Source organism: Piliocolobus tephrosceles, chromosome 10 (genome assembly GCF_002776525.5).
Source record: "Piliocolobus tephrosceles isolate RC106 chromosome 10, ASM277652v3, whole genome shotgun sequence".
Taxonomy (NCBI): domain Eukaryota; kingdom Metazoa; phylum Chordata; class Mammalia; order Primates; family Cercopithecidae; genus Piliocolobus; species Piliocolobus tephrosceles.
In genome coordinates, this window is record NC_045443.1 from 5,083,562 (window position 1) to 5,099,038 (window position 15,477).

General features: G+C 45.8%; 1 protein-coding gene across 1 annotated transcript in view; it reads left to right on the forward strand.

The window, feature by feature from the left end:
- The window catches only part of GALNT8 (polypeptide N-acetylgalactosaminyltransferase 8), a 57,422-nt gene extending 44,136 nt beyond the window's left edge, over positions 1–13,286 (forward strand). The window contains 5 exon segments of the mRNA XM_023232402.1: positions 1,180–1,365; positions 3,547–3,684; positions 4,243–4,338; positions 5,644–5,811; positions 12,969–13,286. Of these exon segments, the coding sequence (XP_023088170.1) occupies positions 1,180–1,365; positions 3,547–3,684; positions 4,243–4,338; positions 5,644–5,811; positions 12,969–13,121 (741 nt within the window). The 3' untranslated portion in view covers positions 13,122–13,286.
- The last annotated feature ends 2,191 nt before the right edge of the window (positions 13,287–15,477 follow it).

Below are 15,477 nucleotides of genomic sequence, written 5' to 3' on the forward strand. Positions count from 1 at the left end.
GGGCTAATTACCTCCCAGAAACTGCAGCTCACTTAGGCAACCGTGAAGAGAAGACACAGGAGACATCACATCAATCCAATATGATTGGATAGTCCCATTAGCTACTGAGATGAACATCGTATTTTCTAAGCTCAATATGAGAATGTGTGTTTTGACAAGTATGTTTTACACCCATCAGGATGGTACAAACGAATGTTTGTAATTGGGTCATAAGCCATGGTACCTTTTGGTCAAGTTATGCAAATGAGTTATCTATTGCTGTATAACAATGTTATCACAACTTAGTGTTTGAAAGCAAGATGCATTCATTATTTCACAGTTTCTGTGGGTCAGAGGTCCATGCACAGTTCAGCTGGGTCTTCTGTAAGGCTGCCATCAAGGTGTCAGCCACAGTTAGGTTCTCATCTGGGCTCCACTGGGGAAAGATCTGCTTTCAAGCTCACATTCTTATTGGCAGCATTCAGTTCCTTAAAGTCTTCCAGGCTGAGGAAGCATTCAGTTTCAGGCTGGGTATTGGTTGGAAGCCACTCTTCATGTCTTCCCTTTTCATGTGTTAGCTGACAACATGGCAGCTTCCTTCTTCAAAGCCAACAAGAGCATCTCTTGGCAAAATGGACTCTACAATCTTGTGCAGTGTATTCATGATCCATGCAGTCGAGCACATCCTGCCATCTTTGCCATATTCTGTTGGTTAGAAGCATGTCACTGGCCCACACTCAAGGGGGAGGGGATCAGGCAAGGCTGTAGACACCAGGAGGAGGGATCATGGGGTCACTTTGGCATCTGTCTGCCACATTGCCCTATGTCTAGCATGCAGGCAGAGAAGGGGCATGAGGAACTTAGTGCAGTGAGAGTGGCTCAGGGCATGGCTCCTCTCAGGACACGGACACTTCCCTTGGGGGTAAGGGAGCAGAGGCCTCTCCTTTGGTCCATGTAGGAGGACTTGCTGAAAGAAGTAGGATTTCAGGAGTTGTTTGAATGACAGGAGAGAAGCAGTTCGGTAGACTTCTAAGGAAAGATGATTTAGATAAGACGGTTAGGAGGCAATATAAAGGCAGGAGTGGGAGGACTGAGCTTACGTTCTTTAAAAACGGTTCTAAAATGTAGTCTTCTTGTGTCAATAAGCTATGCAATCCATTGGCTGTGAAGCACAGGTGATTTTTTTGTCTTCTTCTGCAGGTGTGGCAGTGTGGAGGGAAGATTGAGATTCTGCCCTGCTCCCGGATTGCTCACCTAGAGAGACACCACAAGCCCTATGCCTTGGATCTGACCCCTGCCTTGAAGCGCAACGCTCTGCGAGTGGCAGAAATCTGGATGGATGAGCACAAACACATGGTCTACTTGGCCTGGAACATACCTCTCCAGGTGAGTCATGGAACTGAACAGCGGCACGGAAGAAAGAAAGAGGAGGAGGTGGCAGTTATGTGATGGGGTGGGATAAAGCAAAAGTGCCATCACAGCCCTAAATAATTAGGGTAAGGTCCTGATGGTGTGATAATGATGGCTCTTAACATTTATGTAACAGTACAGTACTGCATTCCGGACCCTTCTGTATATTAACTTATTAGCCATCACAACATATGTAGGGGATAGGTTTTCTTTTTATTATTCTAAATTTTACAGATGAGGAAGCTGAAGCACAGAGAGCTGGAAGAAGCTTGTTTAAGGTAATATGGAGAGTAAGATTCAAACCAAGGAAATCTGGCTTCTACGTTCCCTGTTCTTCATCTCTCTTTTATAATGGGAGATATAAACATAGCAGGTGTGACGTAGGGTGGTGGGAGAAGGCACTGTCATCTTGCTGGATGCACAAGCATGAGGATAGCATTCTTTTTTAAGTTTTGCGTGTGTGTGTGTGTGTGTTTTTTTTTTTTTGGTAGAGACAGGGTCTTGCTATTTTGCCCAGGCTGGTCTGGAACTCCTGGCCTCCCAAAATGTTGAGTTTGAAAGTGTCAGCCCCTGCACCCAGCCAAGGATGGCCTTCTTAGCTAAGCCCACATCTTATACACTGGCTGCTTAAGGTCATGCTGTGCTGTCTTGGTGTCCCTGAGCTCTGGCTCTGGGCTAGAGCATACGGAGCCGTGTTGGCCCCAAGGAAGGAGTCATCGCATGGACAAACTCATCCCTCCATCACAGTAGGTTCTAATGTAGCCCCCAGAAAGCCAGGGAGTCGGGACGGTGGGTGACGGTGGATGGACCGAGAAGAGAAAGTCTGGAAGGACTCCGAGGGTCAGGAGCCAGGTTAACACTGGGATCACTAGGTCTGGAGATTGTAAAAATGTGCAGAAATGCCTGAGCCTTCTTTATAATTTAAAGATGCCAAAATGCTTCCTTTCATAATCCAAGCTGCCTATAACCTCTTACAGTTGGATCACTGTTTGAAGAGAGATGGGTAAGAATTGATTCTGATGTCCCTGTATGCCAAGGTATAATAGGAAAGAAAAGTACCCTCCGGGACATCCCTAGCTTTTTTATTTCTACAGAGTCATATTGTGACTGTCCCAAGCCGTACAAAGAGTTGTCTGTAAAACACTGAACCATCAAAGGATGATCTAAATTTTTGCATGGGATGATCTGAAATGAGCCCCAAAGGAAAATTCTGGGAAGAAGGCAGATACACAAGTGGTTCCTGCTTTTTCTAATTTGCCTCTTTAGTATTATTTTACATTGATTCCCCACAAATATCACTTCTAAAAAAGTCTCTTTTAATCTCCAGAAGCCTTCTTGTGTCAATACGCTCTTTTAATCTCTAAAAAGTCTCTTTTAATCTCCAAAAGGCCATGATATGGCCTTTTCTGGCCCTATCGTGAGGAATATTTTGGGTTTTATTGATGTAAATACCATCTCAAATGGAGCAATCTGCATAAGCGTATGAGGAGAAATAAACCTGAGTGGCTCCACTATGTGGGCCTTGAAGGAGTAGAATTTGAAAAAGCAGAATTTTCTAGGGTTTAAGGTTTTTCCACTTTCTCTGGAAATATAAAATATCAAGGTTACTTCACAGGCTATCAGAAAAATACTCAGTTCCATCATGCGTGGTCCATACCCACTGGTGGAGCGAAGGCGCTGTTAAAATAAAAACTGCAGCCAAATTAAATGTAAAGGAGTCTAACTGAGCAATGAATGATTCGCAAATGGGGCAACACCCAGAATCACAGCAGATTCAGAGACTCCAGCACAGCCATGTGGTAGAAGAGGATTTATAGACCAAAAAAAGGGAAGTGGCGTACAGACACTGGAAGTGAGGTACAGAAACAGCTGGATTGGTTACAGCTCCGTGTTTGCCTTATTTGAACACAGTTTGAACACTCGACAGTGGATGAGTGGTTGAAGTATGGCAGCTGGGATTGGCCAAGACCCAGCTATTGTTGCAGGTGCATAGTCCTAAGTTAGAGTTTCAATCTTGTTTGTCTATTAGGTAGGGTTGCAGTTCGTCCACAAGGACTCACATACAGAAATATGGTGTCCTTCTCAGGCCGTATTTAGTTCGCTTTAACAGAGCTTTCGTGAGTCAAAGCACAGAAACACTTGGTGTTTTATTTACAGAACTCTGGAATAGATTTTGGAGACATTTCTTCCAGAGTCGCACTCCGGGAAAAACTGAAATGTAAAACTTTTGACTGGTACCTGAAAAATGTTTATCCACTCTTGAAGCCAATCCACACCATCGTGGGCTATGGAAGAGTATGTATTATGAAATTGCTGAATTTTAGATGTTTGTGAAAGACAATGCAGCCTGAATCACGTGATTGCCCGTCCTGCCCAAGACGCCCTTCCTACCGTGGCTTTTTCCTCAGCTCTTTGCCCTCAACCCTCTCAGTTTCCTTTTGTCCCTTGCTCCCCAATCCTTTCCATCTCTTTTCCTTCTTTCTGCTTTTACTCCCCTTGAAAACTAGCTCTTGCCTGGACACTCCCCCACCCCCACCCAACCCCAGTTTCTCCACCAACTGCAGCCACTGGCCTTGCCCACCTGAACTCTGCAGAGACGCCCCTCCCTGTGTGTGGTGATGGTGTGAGGTGGGGCGTGTTTCCAGGATGTGGGCATCGCGGCAGCGCCTCGCTTCAGCATGGGTCTGTTTCCCAGTGCTTAGGAAAGGCCTGCCGGGATCCCAGCCCTCTGCTCCTTGCGGCTGGTGGTTCTTGGTACCCTCGGTGTGTTGGGGAAAATGTAGGCCCTGGGAGGGGTGGGGCCTCATTCTCTGCCTCTTTCTAACAGTGTTGCCGTGTGTTTTGTCCCTTCAGATGAAAAACCTATTGGATGAAAATGTCTGCTTGGATCAGGGGCCCGTTCCAGGCAACACCCCCATCATGCATTACTGCCATGGATTCAGTTCACAGGTATCTTCCACAGTCTTCCTGGCCCTGCCTGGGCAAGTCTGTCGTGGCTCAGCCCCTGGTAACCGTTGCTGAGTCTGGGCTCCGTGATGGGTGATGGGGAGGCAGGAGCGGAGATCCTGGGTGAGGGTGAAATCCAGACCTGCGCTTGTAACTGAGCACGTCTTAAGTTTCTTCAGAAAGCCGCGGCGACGTAGTTCCATCTCAGTTACAGGGAGGATAGGTAGAAAGGCTGTGCTCTGTCACGTTCCTTCTCCATGCTGATACCTGCATTGACAATCACCTCTGGTCCCTTCCTTTTCCCCTCCTCCCACGGCTCCCGCCATCTGCTCACGGCTCCTTGAAAGCCTGGGAAAGTGGGCAGGTGAAGCCACCTGTGCTTGTCCTATAGAGAAGGAAACAGAGCTAGAGAGGATAGAGGCTGAGGAGATGCTCCTCCGAGGGATGGATGGAAGAGCCCTGGCACCGTGTGGAAGGTGCGGCCAGGGGATTTTTTTTTTTTTTTTTTTTTTTGAGACAGAGGCTTGTGCTGTCGCCCAGGCTGGAGCGCAGGGGCGCTATCTCGGCTCACTGCAAGCTCCGCCTCCCGGGTTTACGCCATTCTCCTGCCTCAGCCTCCCGAGTAGCGGGACTACAGGCACCTGCCACCATGCCTGGCTAATTTTTTGTGTTTTTAGTAGAGACGGGGTTTCACCATGTTAGCCAGGATGGTCTCGATCTCCTGACCTCGTGATCCGCCTGCCTCTGCCTGCCAAAGTGCTGGGATTAGAGGCGTGAGCAACCGCGTCCCGCCGGAACTTTATTTTTTTTAAGAGACGATATTCACATCTGTCCTCTGAAACTTTGCATGCTGTCCTCATAGCAGCCTTTTGAGGCATGCACAATAGATATCCTTTCCACTTAGATGAAAAAATGGAGACACATTAATAACCTACTTCTCCAAGCTCACTGAGCAAGACAGTGTCAAATCAGGAATTTAAAAGGTTTTCTGACAACAAACCCATCGCTGAGGTCTACAGTGACAGATTCTGGAGTTCAGTTTTGTTTTTCCTTCAAAGACAAGCTTCTTCATCCATGTGAGCTCTGATTCTGTCGGATCCTCCTAGGCCTGGCCTTCTCCCTGGAATCGAGGGGAGACTAAGGAGGAGGAAGCAGAGGCGGATTCATGTTGTCCGGGAAGGTTCAGTGCTCCCGGTGGGACTGGGTGTCTGGGGGCCAGAGACCACTCTTCCTGCTCTCCCTCGGGCTAGGGCGTCCTGCCGGCTGACAATGCCTATGGCGAGTCCTCTGCTTTTTTTTTCTTTTCAGAATGTCTACTATCACCTAACCGGCGAGCTCTATGTGGGACAACTGATTGCAGAGGCCAGTGCTAGAGATCGCTGCCTGACAGACCCCGGCAAGGCGGAGAAGCCCATCTTAGAACCATGCTCTGAGGCAGCCAGGAATGGACTGCATATATATTGGGATTTTAAACGGGTGAGTTATGTGTTTTTTTTTTTTTTTCTTTTGAGACTGAGTCTGGCTCTGTAACCCAGGCTAGAGTGCAGTGGCACAGTCTCGGCTCACTGCAACCTCCGCCTCCCAGGTCCCGGTTCAAGCAATTCTCCTGCCTCAGCCTCCCGAGTAGCTGGGATTACAGGCACGTGCCATCGTGCCCAGTTAATTTTTGTATTTTTGGTAGAGATAGGGTTTCATCATGTTGGCCAGGCTGGTCTTGAATTCCTGACCTCATGATCCGCCCGCCTCAGCTTCCCGAAGCGCTGGGATTACAGACGTGAGCCCCTGCGCCTAGCGAGTTACATGTTTTTTTAAAGGACAGGTATATGAAAGGTTCAGATTTGATTTGATATTGTTTTACGAGAATTACTTCTTGTGGCCCCATGTAGGGAAAAGATTGGAAACAGCAAACTGGGTGTGAAACACTGAGTCTCTTGACTAAGGCAGGGGTGGTTAAGGAGAGGAAATATTGGAGTCTGTTGTGGCTGAACAGTTGAGAGTTTGGGCACAAGTCCTAGCTCAGTACAGCAAGTTCCTTACCCTCTCTGAAGCTCAGTTTCCTCATTAGAAAATGATGGAGATGATAATATCTTCTGTATGTGACTTTTGGGAGGATTAAATGAGATAGCATGTGCAAAGCATTTAGCGTGGTGCCTGGAGCAGAAGAGTGTTCAATATGCATTAGCCATTGTGATCCATTTATTATTAATGAGTATCAGAGGGTGTGGAACACTAGGCTGAAATCTGACGGGGGCTAATGTACAAGCCTTGCCTTTAACTTCAACATGAAATGACCAAGGACAGGGTGGAGGGAATCTGGCAGAATTCACGTGACGATGACTGGAGGGTCTTGGCTGACAACAGTCTATGGGGAATTTACAATGGATGGGGTTGCTCCAAAAACTTCTGCACTCTTGGGCCAATTCGTTAGGAAGGGGCAGTACCACCTGGACGGAGCTGCTGCTCTGTCTGTGACTGTGTCTCTGAATGCGGTACTATGCTTGGTTCAGGTGCCACACGGACAATCTAGTTCAACAGTTTCTAACTTTTCAAAGTTTATGACCCCTTTGAGAATTCACTGATAGCTATGGACTCTCTCTCTCCAGGAAAACATACACATGAACCTATGTGCGAGATTTGCTTACAGTTTCAGAGGTTTTTTGCATCCTAGATTAAGCTTCCCTGAACTAGACAATATCAATTAGAAGGAGGAGGGTAACGTCTTCTCAGTCTCTGGTGTCTCACTTTACGCTCCAATTCTATGGAACTACGTGTAATTCAGTGAAAATCCAGGTTCCCTCTTATCTTAGGCCTTTCTGCAGGTGTTATTCCCTCTCCTCCCACTTTGTCACCAGACCAACTACAAAGTGTTCCCCTGGCCTTACACGTCACCTCCTTGGAAGCCTTCCGTGAGCCCAGAGGAGTCAGTTGAGTGGTTCCTCTTGGTGCTCTCAGGGGCGCTTTTGTAGCTCTAGTCTCACCATCTCTTGCAATTGTCTGCTCACTTGCTTCTTTTCATCATTTGGCTGTGAGCTGGAGGGCGGGGCCTGGGGTTTGCTGTTTTTTCTCTAGCATCTGGCACAACCCCTAGAACATGGCAGTCACTCAACAAATGGTTGCAGAGCAAATGGAAGATTGGCAGGCCTGGAGATAGGAGCTTGAAAGGCTTGTTAGGCTCATGGATAGAGAAAAGGCGACGCTGTCTTTATGAGGAAGAGGGAATAGATTTGTTTAATGTCTCAGGAGGGCAGAACGGAGACCAATAGGTAAAGATTAAGGAGGTAGATTTTGACTTAATGTAGGAGCAAGGGGAGGACTTACTAAAGGCCTCACAGCTTCAGGTTTCCTACAGAAGAATAGGCTGCTGAGCATGGTGGTGAGTTCTCCGTCAATGGCAGTCACCAAGCACAGCATGTCTGAGCATCTGGCAGGCCTAGGGTGCTAAATATGAGTTTTTGATGTCCTCAGTGCTATCTTTTTTGTTCGTGTGAAGAAAACTACTACAAGTTTACTTGGTTTTAAAAAATTAATATTCACTGTATTCAAGTTATAAATTAAAACATTTAATGAGATAGTGTATGTAAAGCATTTAGCATGGTACTTGGTGCAAAGGGGTGTTCAAAGAATCATGGTTTTTCTTTAAGCTTTTCAGTTCAGGTTACAAATCTTATTGTTTTATCCGTAAGGCTAACAAGTTTTGACAATCCCCTTTAAAGAAGATTTTTTTTTAATTTAATAAATTAAATTCCATTAGACATTATGAGCTGTATTTACAAATTTAATACATTAAATTTCCTTTAAAACTTCATTGACCTGACTTTAAATTTTTCAATTCTTAAGTTCTCTTAAATGTTTTAGAAGTGTTTATAAAGTCAGTAAAATTTCACCATCAGGTCACCAATTTAATTACTCAAATACACATTTTTTAAATTGCTATCACAAGATTAATCTGTAAGATGCCCATTTTCTTAGATACAAGTACTTAACAATAGTAAATATACGCAGAATCTTTGGCAAGTGCTATGTATTTGATTCCCTTAATAGCTACACTTTATCCTAAATCTCCTATGAATTAAAGATACAATGTATTCTAAAGAAATAATATTTTTAGATAAAATTTTATTCTCATTTTTCCATATCTTTTTTTCTGTTTTTTCTTTTCATGATAACAGTCTACCGTTACTAAATAAATAATTATGCATTCCAAACATTTTGAAGGTTGCCTTGCCAAGAAAATTTTGGATGATCGCCTTCTCAGCTGACTGAGGCTACTGACAGAAAAGAGATTTGGGTTGGCTGTGAGATCTGGAAGGCAGGACATCCAGGAAAGTTCTGCCAACCATTCTAACATACAGGCTGGGTCCATTTCTATGGCCACTATGTCAAGAACGACAAAAGCTGAAAAGGGAGGTGATCATGTAATTTCTGGTGTGTTACCTAATATTAAGTTAGTCTTGAGTGGATTCACTCCATCTAATCCTTTTCCATCCATCTTACCTCTTAGGTCTACAATTCTTTCAGATATGAAAAATGATACTTGATTGAATGTTGGGCTTTTCTGGTTCTCACTTTTCTCTGTAGACACAGCTTACAAATTAATTTGCTAAAAAGTTACCAAAGAAATTTTCCAAAATTGAGAGGGAGATGAGACTAGATCATCCCTTTGTTTTCTTTGATTTCATGATTCTGTGTTTTGGGTGTACCAGAGGAGGCCATGGCCCCTGTGACTCACAAGAGAGCCAGTGATGGGGCGGGGAGCCAGTTGAAGAAGAGAAGGCCTAGTCAGACACATGGACTTTAACTTGAGGAGCACTGCATTGAGGTAGTGATGCCACTGAAGTAAGGGGGCATTTGGGGAAGGTCGTCCATCTTCGGGGTGAAGCAGCAGCTCACAATACAAAGAGGGTCTCTGTGAGGAGTAGTGAGGAGGAGGAGAGCGCTCATGGTGAGGGGTTGAAAGTGCGGGAAAAGAGGAAGTGGGGAGGGAGTGCTCCCACACACCGCCGGCGAGCGTGGAGACTGGCACGGCTCCAGAAGCAACTTGCCCACGTGTAGGAAAACCAGACGCTCCTCAGAACCCAGACTAACTGTAACTCTTTTTAAGGCACTGATTCTTTTTTAGGACAATATCTTTACTTAAAAAATAGTGTAGAACATAGGCTAGGATTAATGTAGAAAATATCTTAATACTTATCACAGTGAAACACAAGAAAAAATTAAATGTCCAACAGTGGGGGATGCTTTGCTCATCTCTTGAACTGAATATTATATAACCATTCAAATGATCTTCTGAAGAAATCTATTTCAAAAAGTTAATAAAATTGGAAAAGATGTATGTAGAATGTTAAATTTATATAAAGAAGCAAGATGTAAAGACCACATATACAATGTTATCTTGTTATGAGTGCTTTTATATACTTTATATATAAAATATTTTAAAATATATTTTTAATAAATATACTTCTAGTCAATCATCCTCTCCCCTGAAAGCTGCCAGCGATCCTGAGGACATGACCTCACGGACTATTTCAAAGGAGCTGCTCCATGCCTGCCTCACCTGCCAGTAGCCCATGTGCCCTGAGCCTTGGCCATTTATTTTAAAGTATTTTATATATTTTTAAAGTATATTTTCCAAGTTAAAAAGGAAGGATCTCTTACTTTTGTAAAAGTGAAAAAGAAACAAAAACAAAAATCCTTTAAAAATTCTGGGCTGGTCGCGGTGGCTCACGCCTGCAATCCCAGCACTTTGGGAGGCCGAGGCGGGAGGATCACGAGGTCAGGAGATCGATACCATTCTGGTTAACACAGTGAAACCCCATCTCTACTAAAAATACAAAAAATTAGCCGGGCATGTGGCGGGTGCCTGTAGTCCCAGCTGCTCGGGAGGCTGAGGCAGGAGAATGGTGTGAACCCAGGAGGCGGAGCTTGCAGTAAGCCGAGATCGCGCCATTGCACTCCAGCCTGGGTGACAGAGCCAGACTCTGTCTCAAAAAAAAAAAAAAAAAAAAAAAAAAAAAAAATTCTGACAGGCAGCACCCCAAAACAAATACCAAAACGGCCAGGCACGGTGTCTCATGCCTATAATCCCAGCACTTTGGGAGGCCAAGGCGGGCAGATCACAGACTGAGGTCAGCAGTTTGAGACCAGCCTGGCCAACATGGTGAAACTCCATCTTTACTAAAAATACAAAAATTAGCTGGGCGTGGTGGCGGGCGGCTGTAATCCCAGCTACTCAGGAGGCCGAGGCAAGAGAATTAGTTGAACCCGGGAGGCGGAGGTTGCAGTGAGCTGAGATCATGCCACTGCACTCTATCCTGGGAAACAGAGCGAGACTGTGTCTCAAAAGAAAACAAACAAACAAACAAACAAACAAACCCAAGACAAAATTGTGTAAGATCCAGATGAACACAATTTGAAAGCAACTAGAGGATGTGTGGAACACTGTCAAAGCTCATGTCACGTGGAAGTTGAGTGGAAATAGAAAATAGACCACTGACTTTGTCTGAAAGGTCACACTAAATTAGAATAACCAAGAGTTACTGAACACATATATGCCCATGTGTGAGGTTAAACATGATCTCATTTAGTTCTTATGAAACATAGGTTTCATAGGAGAAGTATGATCGCTAACTCCATCTCGCCCATGAAGTAACCAGGGCACTGAGGAGTCCAATTATTTGCTGAGGGCTACATGGTGTAGTAAATGCCCAGCATTCAAACACGGGATCTTAACGAATCAGTGCTATTGCCTCGTTGCTTGGGAATTTGATTCTGCAAGGGAGAGAAAAACGGAATGTTTGTTGAAAGGGTTAGTAGAGTTGAGGTCTGGGTTTATTTTGTCCCTCTAGTATTGTGACATTTGGACTTGTTTAAAGGCAGTAGAAAAGGAATCTGCAAAGAGGGAGAAATAAAAGAAGGATGTTAGGAAGAGTGTTTCTCCAGCATCGAGGATGGCCGGGGCTCAGGGAACAGAGGGGGCTGCTGGCAGGTGAGGTGGGCATGGGGCCGCTCCTTTGAGATCGTCTGTGAGGCCATGTCCTCAGGATCGCTGAGGGCTTGCAGGGGACGGGAGGATTGAATAGAAGTGTGGTGTTCTTGACATTTAGTTAAAGTGAGTGCCAGGTGGGGGCTGACAGACAGAGCATGCTGAAGAGGCCTGGAAGAGGAACCCTGAGGAGTAAGCCCAGCTCTGGGGCCAGGCTGCTGTGGGCAGGTTTATGAGCCAGGCCTGCTCAGTTGGCAGACCCTGTCCACAAGGGCTCTGTGGCCTGGAAGCAAAGAGAGAGGAGTGGTGGCGGTGGTGGAGGAGAAGTTCCAGAATCTGAAGAGTTGCCCTGAATGGCCAATGTTGGATGGGTGCCCAGAGGAGGAAAGGGGTGGTTGGGGCTTCGGGGAGTCCAGGGACAGGCAAATTTGGGGGAGCAAGGGCCGTTGGAGGCAGTTTGTGATGGGAAGAGATGAGAAGCAGGGAGGTGACTGTGAGAGACGAAGCAGAAATCTGGAGATGTTAGAGCTGCAGTCAGTCCCACTTGGTGTTCAAGAACTTGGTGGCAGTTTGTCTGAAGGGGAACAGTGAGGTCAGGGTTTCTCACTAGCCATCAGAATGAATGGTATGCACCCTAAGGATGAGAGCAGAGTGCAGGGCATAAAGAGGAAACAGCCTGACCCAGGCACTAATAGAGATCGTGTGAGTCCTGCAAAGGGTTAGAGAGGCACGTGGGAGAGAGAGGGCCGGGAGCAGAGGGCAGGACCAGGAGAGATGGTAGTTTGGACAGATGGCAGGATTGTCAGTTGCTGAGCTATGAAGATGAGGGGGAAGAAGCTCAGCGAGGTGGTGGGAATCACATAGGATCAAAGAGAAGGATGGCCCTTCCTTTCTCTTCTCCTGTGAGATAGGGAGTGGCAGAGATGAACTGAGATTTGTTGCATGTTTCATGTGTCAGGCCCAAGATGGTCCATCAACATTAATTTTAACCTTAATATTAACTCTAAACCCGTTTTATACATGAGATTGACATTGAGACTTGAAGAGAGCAGGTAATTTGCCCAAGCCCACGCGGTTCGTATATGGTAGAGCAAGGATTCAACCCTACCATTGTAGCACTGACACCTATCATGTTCCCAGTTATAAACCTTGGCAAAGGCCCCTCAACAGGAGAGGCAGGAGGTTGCCTCAGAGGCTGAGGTTCCTGAATGTAGCTCCTGCTCCAGGCCCACGACACAGTTTCCCTGAAGAGGGAGAGAAGCACAAGGTGAAGGTGACCCTGATGGGTCTCATGGGGTCAGGGGCGAGGACGTGGAAAGGAGGGCCAAGCTAAGAAGGCCCACCGTTCTCACAGATGCCTTTGTTCCGTGGTAGTCAGTACTGACCCAATGCTTCCATCTCAGAAGAGGCTGAGGGCATCACAGGAAGCCAGAGCAACACCGCCTGGTTGGTCAGTTTGCCATGGGGCTGGTAGAGGAAGCACTGGGTGGTCTCATCCTACCTCCTGCTTCCTTTTCTCCCCTGGATGACTTGTGGAGGACTGAGAGGTCCCTCAAGAATGTGGCTGAGCACAGCAGGGAGAGCAGGGCCAGAAGAGATGATAATTACTGAGGCATTTCAGTACCTTGGCTCTGTCTCTCTTCCGCTCCAGGGAGGAGCCGTCATAAACAGGGATACCAAGCGGTGTCTGGAGATGAAGAAGGACCTTTTGGGTAACCACGTGCTTGTGCTCCAGACCTGTACCACGCAAGCGTGGGAAATCCAGCACGCCGTCGGAGACTGGGTTCAGACCAACAGCCAGTGATCGCCAGACGGCGCTGGATCTGGGTCATCAATTCTTGCAGGTGGAACGACTTCTACTCCCAGTACTCCCAGCTCCTTTCTCAATGAGAAGGAAAGCATGTGTATGTGTGTTTATGGTGACTTCAGGTGGGGCCCGTGCGTGTGCTGGGGTGTCTCTGTCGCAGAGCGGAGAGGAAACTCTGATGCCTCATCCCCAGCTTCCCTGGGAAGGTCGTGATATATATCAAACGCCATTCTTAGAAACTCCTTGAAATAACCAGCATCTTTTGGCTGTTATGTGGGGAGAGAAGGAGGAGGATGGAAGTTTATCTCTGACTTCTGCCCACGATGTTTAGCCTCCCTTCCCGACAGCTACTGTCGCCATCTGCCCCACACCTCCTCCCCAGCGCATCTGCCTGGGGACTCCCCAGGCTGCGGGGGGCCATTCCACGTGAGAGGCTGGGCCCTTCTCAGGCCGGCAGCGTGACAGCTCTCCAGGTGGCACTGATTCTCCCTCCTGCCTGGGCTGTCCTGACAGATGCAGAAAGTAGAAAAGTGACTTTTAAAAATTCCTCCATTCCTCCTCCCATGGCAGTTTTATTTGGATTATTAATCTCTCCCACACCAAAGAGATTCTGGAGGTTGAAGGGAGGAGAGAAGGCACCTGAACTCATCACAGCTATCCGGGGGACGGTGTGTTGAGAAGGGTAAGAAAATCCAGGGCCATCGGAGCCTTTCTCTTAGTAGGTTATAACATTTAATGACTGAATTACCTATTCCCTCCTCCTACTCTTGCAAATTATGGGGAAGATGAGGCTTAAATCAGAGGGACGTTGCTTTCTGGGGACAAAGAAGAGACTGCAGGCAAATCTTAAAACCAGGGATTCTATAGCTGTCTGCTGGATAAATGTTTTCTGCTGGTTGGTGAGTTGGGAAGATACAGCTCAGCCTGCCAATTTTTGGCAAGGTCGTGGAGGCTGGTGGGACCAGGCACCATGGTGGAAGAGGAGGTAGGATGGCCCCGTGTGTGTGTTGTGTTGTGGGATTACCCTTCAAGCACGTGCTCCCGGAACCCCTTCTTCAGAAGGCCGCTTTTCTCTCTTAGTCCCATGTCAGGGCTGCCTGGAAATGATCTGGGGAATCATTAGGTTTTCTTAAGGCATTAGGCAAGCAAGACGGTGATAATTTGGTACAGAATTTAATCAATTAAAACTTATAAAAATGGGCCAGGCACGGTGGCTCATGCCTGTAATCCCAGCACTTTGGGAGGCCGAGGTGGGCGGATCAGGAGGTCAGGAGATCGAGACCATCCTGGCTAACACGGTGAAACCCCATCTCTACTAAAAATACAAAAAATTAGCCAGGCGTGGTGGCGGGAGCCTGTAGTCCCAGCTAGTCGAGAGGCTGTGGCAGGAGAATGGCATGAACCTGGGAGGCGGAGCTTGCAGTGAACTGAGATTGCACCACTGCACTTCAGCCTGGGCGACAGAAAAAAAAAAAAAAAACTTATAAAAATGAACTTTTAAAAGTATATAGGTTATAGACAGCTTGATTAAAATTTCACTAAGAACACTGCCATATCAAGAAGTAAAACGACTGCAGATACAATTTTATTATGAAAAAATCAAGGGACAAGATGAATGTTAAGCAAATGTTTAACTTCTAGCTTCTGCCTGGCAAATTGAAAGGAAAACACAATTCACAGCAAAGTTTTGAAAAAGCATGTACCCAATAGAAAGTTGGATAAAAGACACAATGTCCTTAAACATGTGAAAACATGTTTAACCTCATTCATAGTTAGAGAAATGCAAATTAAAACAGTATTGAGATACTTTTCACTTAAATTGGTAAAAATTAAAAAGTAGGACAGCACATTCTTTTGGAAGGGCTGTGGGAAACAGGCAATCTTATACATAATGCAAACTGGGGATATTTAGTAATATCTAAAGATACTGTGTGTACATTTTCGATTTGTGCCAGTAATTCCACCTCTAGAGATTTACCTCCAAAAATAAGAAAATACTTATGCACAAAGTAACTCTTTGCAGTATTCATTGTAACTGAGAAATGTTGAAAAAAAGAAAACAAACAATGTGGCTGAACATCAGAGAATAATTGAATACCTCCATGTAATGACGTACTATGCAGCTATGATAAAGAACAAAGATTCCTTGTCTGAACTGATATGGGGTGATTTCCAGTATCTTTTGTTAAGTGGAAAAAGAAAAATTGTATCTATACTATGTACTTTTTAGGTAAGAAATAGGGGGAAATATACCTGTATCTGTTCATTTCTGCAAAGTAAAACATAAGAAGAATAAATAAGAAAATAATGAGATTGGTCACAGTGGGTGGTGGTGGCTGGAAATAGGGCAGAA